Source organism: Myotis brandtii, unplaced genomic scaffold, assembly GCF_000412655.1.
Source record: "Myotis brandtii unplaced genomic scaffold, ASM41265v1 scaffold2561, whole genome shotgun sequence".
Lineage (NCBI taxonomy): Eukaryota > Metazoa > Chordata > Mammalia > Chiroptera > Vespertilionidae > Myotis > Myotis brandtii.
In genome coordinates, this window is record NW_005359721.1 from 28608 (window position 1) to 32204 (window position 3597).

The window sequence follows — 3597 nt, forward strand, 5'->3', positions numbered from 1 at the left end:
TTTCTCCTTTTTCCTCTAAAAGAATCCTAAGCCAACTAAAGGAGCTTAGATCTAGAAGACTCTATTCACTTTGCACCATAGGTTAAAATTTCTTGGATTTTCTGTTTTAAGACAGCATAAAATTTTTGATAGATAGAATTTATACTAAAAAGTAAACTCTCTTGCCCTGGCCAGTGTTGCTTGGGGTTTAGAGTATCCTCCCATGCACCAAAGGGTCACGGGCTTGATTTCCGTCAGGGCACATACCCAGGTTGTGGGTTTTATCTCGGTGGGGGCATGTGCATGAGGCAACTGATCAATTTTTCTCTCTCACTTGCTCCTTCTTCCTTCCTCTCTCTCTAGAATCAATAAAAAACATCCTCAAGTGAGGACTTTTCTTTTTTTAAAAAGTAAACTATCTTCTCCGTTTTGTTGAAGATGGGTGATGAGTACATGAGGGTTCATTATACTATTCTCTCTACTTTTGTGTATGATGGAAAATATTTTTGTAAGTAAAAACCAAACCTCTCTTCTCTATACTTGACATTCAGCAACTGCCTTCCCTTCTTATCTTATATTCTCTATTTAATGTTATGGTGAAGCATTGGTTTTCAAAATGAAGTCTCATGTTGTACACCTCATTGCAGCATCATTCACAATGGCCAAGACATGGAAAAAGGCAAGTGTCCTTCAATGGATGACTGGATAAAGAAGAGGTGGTACATACATACTATGTAATACTTCTCAGCCATAAAAGGTGATGAAATATTGCCATTTGCCACAACATGGATGGATCTTGAGAGTTCCATACTAAATTTATACAATTTTTATTTGTCAGCTATCTCTCAATAAAATATAAAGAAAGACTAATTTCTGAAGTAAATTTCTTATGACCCCAAGATTAGATCAAACTTCTTAAACTACTTAAATAAAGACAAACATCCTTGTGTATTTTCTTCCTTTTCCATTCTTCCCCCTTTTTATTTCACCAATTTCATGCTATGGAATGTGTGGATGCAGGGAAATGGAAACAGGTCTAACAACTCAGACTAAAGCACAGTGCTTTTGACTACAGTGGATTCAGTCATGTGCAGATGGCTTCATGATTCAGCTGAAACTTCAAACCTGAAGGTTTTTTTAATCAGATTTACTTACCAAGTGTCCTGCTGTTCTCATATAGAACAAGTTTTTATTTATTAACTAGTGTCCTGGTGCATGAATTCGTGCACACTGAAAGAAAATTCATTAGAAGAAATATTTTAAAATCACTATTCGCCCTTTCTCTATAATAGAAGTGTCAACCAAATTCATGATCAACAACAGCAGATTGAAACACACATGTGCAGTTGGCGCCAGCAAGAGCTTTATATGTATCACACATGCAGGAGTCAACTTAGCCTTTTATAGATATAGATAAACTTGCTTAATTAGACCTGCTTTCTGATTTAGATAAACTTTTTCCAGCCCAGTGAATCACCCCAACTTCTCTTTCAGGTAATTATCAGCAACACAGCAGTAAATATCAACACGAAGCAGATTATTATTATAGATCACAGGGAGAACAAAGGGTAAGATATTTAACTGTGTTTGACTATATTCTGCGCAGTGAGAAAACCTGAAGTGATTTTCAAGGTTCACCATTTCTTACTTCTTTTCAGTCAGGTCAAGTTTCTAAACTTTCTAAATCTCCATTTTCTGGCTGATGAAAAGAAAATAGGATTCTACCAAGTCTCCTATCTACCTACTCGAGGACTTCTGTGAGGATCAAATGAAATGAAGCATGGGAAAATGCTTCACAAACATTTGGTTAAATTGTAAAATGTTTGCACCTGGCTGTAAAGCAAATCGGGTTCCTGGGCTAAAGAAACTGCAAGGAGGCTAATTGCTAGGGAGAGGAAGCTGGGTGTATCTATGTGATGTCATTACCTTGCGCCCATGCAACTGTTTCCAGGCTGGGCTGGGCTGTGGGCCACATTTTGCACCATGGGTTCTTGGCAGTGTTGGCTGCAATTTGGTGGGGTGTCGCTCCAGGCTGGTGGCGGGGCCTGTGTCCCACTTGGAAGAAGACGAGTGTTGGTTTGTCAGCGCCAGGTCCATGGTGCCATTTATTTTTAAACTAGAGGCCTAGTGCACAAAATTCATGCACAGGAACGGTCCTTACACCTGGCCAGCGATCAGGGCCGATCGGATCCTTCTGGCTGCTGGCCAGGGCCTTCCTTCATTCTGCACCACCCTCTAGTGGTCAGTGCACATCATAGCGAGCAACCAAACTCCTGGTTTCCTGGTCGAACTCCTGAGGGACCTTGTCTCTTCTGAAGTCAACTTGACCCCAGGTAACATGAACAAAGTAAATTTGTGTTGGATTTCTATCATTTAAAACCAAAAATAGTACTTTTATTGCTTATTATACTTTCTCAGAAATAAAAATAGACCTTGGCCAATGTGACTTGCCAGGATGTATTTGAAACATCAGTGACCAGAGGTCACTGTATCAGAATGCAACAATTCCACATGCTTACTTACAGAATTCTCCCCAAACTGGAAGAGAGGCAGCAGTTCTAAGGCCACTGCACTCAACATCAATACTAAAGAATCATGAAGGATGTGATGATTGAAATTATTTTCTGTCCCCAAGATGCTTCTAGTTTCCTTTCAAGGAAAAACCCCTCCGTCTGGTCCCAGGCTGGCTGGGTCACCTCAAAATATGTTGCTTTCATTCTGGAGTGGCTTCCTACCTCTGCTCATTTAAGGAGGTTCAGGATACAGATAACTCAAAATACATTTAGTTATGATAAAAAAGCTCTGTAGGTAGGTAATTGAGTTCAACATGCTTTTCTTGAACAGTCTGTGGGGAGAGAATGGAAATAGAAAAACACTTTGGCAGGAATAGGGAGAGACTCTGAAGTCAGTGCAGGAGGCAGCATTCTTGGGGTGAGGGTCACACAAGGTGACCTGAGGACTGTCAGGGTGACTGTAGGGCTTGATCTCAGAGATGAACAGGTTAACAGGCAACCGGAACTCTGGGCAAAGATCGGCACCCATTTCAGAGGAGAGAAAACCAAGTACAATGATATACCTTCAGGAGTCAGTGCAGGAGACCTGTAAGAGAGAGTGATCAGCACTCGGCATTATGGGGGGTACGCCCCTTTCCACTCCTCTTGGGGTCCCTGAACCATCAGTTAAAGATGAGGTCCGGGAAATATCATCATCACCTCCCGCAATATCTGTGCAAAGGTGAAATCAGCTAAAGAGGACAAGCACTTCAGCTCCACGCAGATGTGTGAAAGGTGAGTGAGCAGATGTTATCCTTCTGTGGAATATGAAGAAAGACCTCACTCTTTTAGTAAATTATGATAACTCACCTTCCTTCCACCACTAGTAGTCACTTATAAAGGCCCATAGGCGGGAAGTGGCGCCAAGTGGGCATCACCCAAGACATGGCTCTGGCTCCACATTTCACAGAAAGATCCACCAAAGTTAAACCCTGATTCTGGATAACAAGGCCAGAGCTTCCTTCAGAATCTGGGTGAGCTTCTCCCCTAACCCTTGATCCCATGACAGGGAATAGGCCATGAACCATGACCTTTGTGACTCACCTCGTGCCCCCCCCCACCCCGT

General features: G+C 41.8%; 1 protein-coding gene across 1 annotated transcript in view; it reads right to left on the reverse strand.

The window, feature by feature from the left end:
• Nucleotides 1-2233: 2233 nt before the first annotated feature.
• Nucleotides 2234-3597, reverse strand: part of LOC102244632 (SLA class II histocompatibility antigen, DQ haplotype C beta chain-like) — a 12936-nt gene continuing 11572 nt past the window's right edge. Inside the window, exon 5 of the mRNA XM_005867927.2 lies at nucleotides 2234-3078. Coding sequence (XP_005867989.1) covers nucleotides 3065-3078 — 14 coding nt within the window. The 3' untranslated portion in view covers nucleotides 2234-3064. The remainder of the gene's footprint in view (nucleotides 3079-3597) is intronic.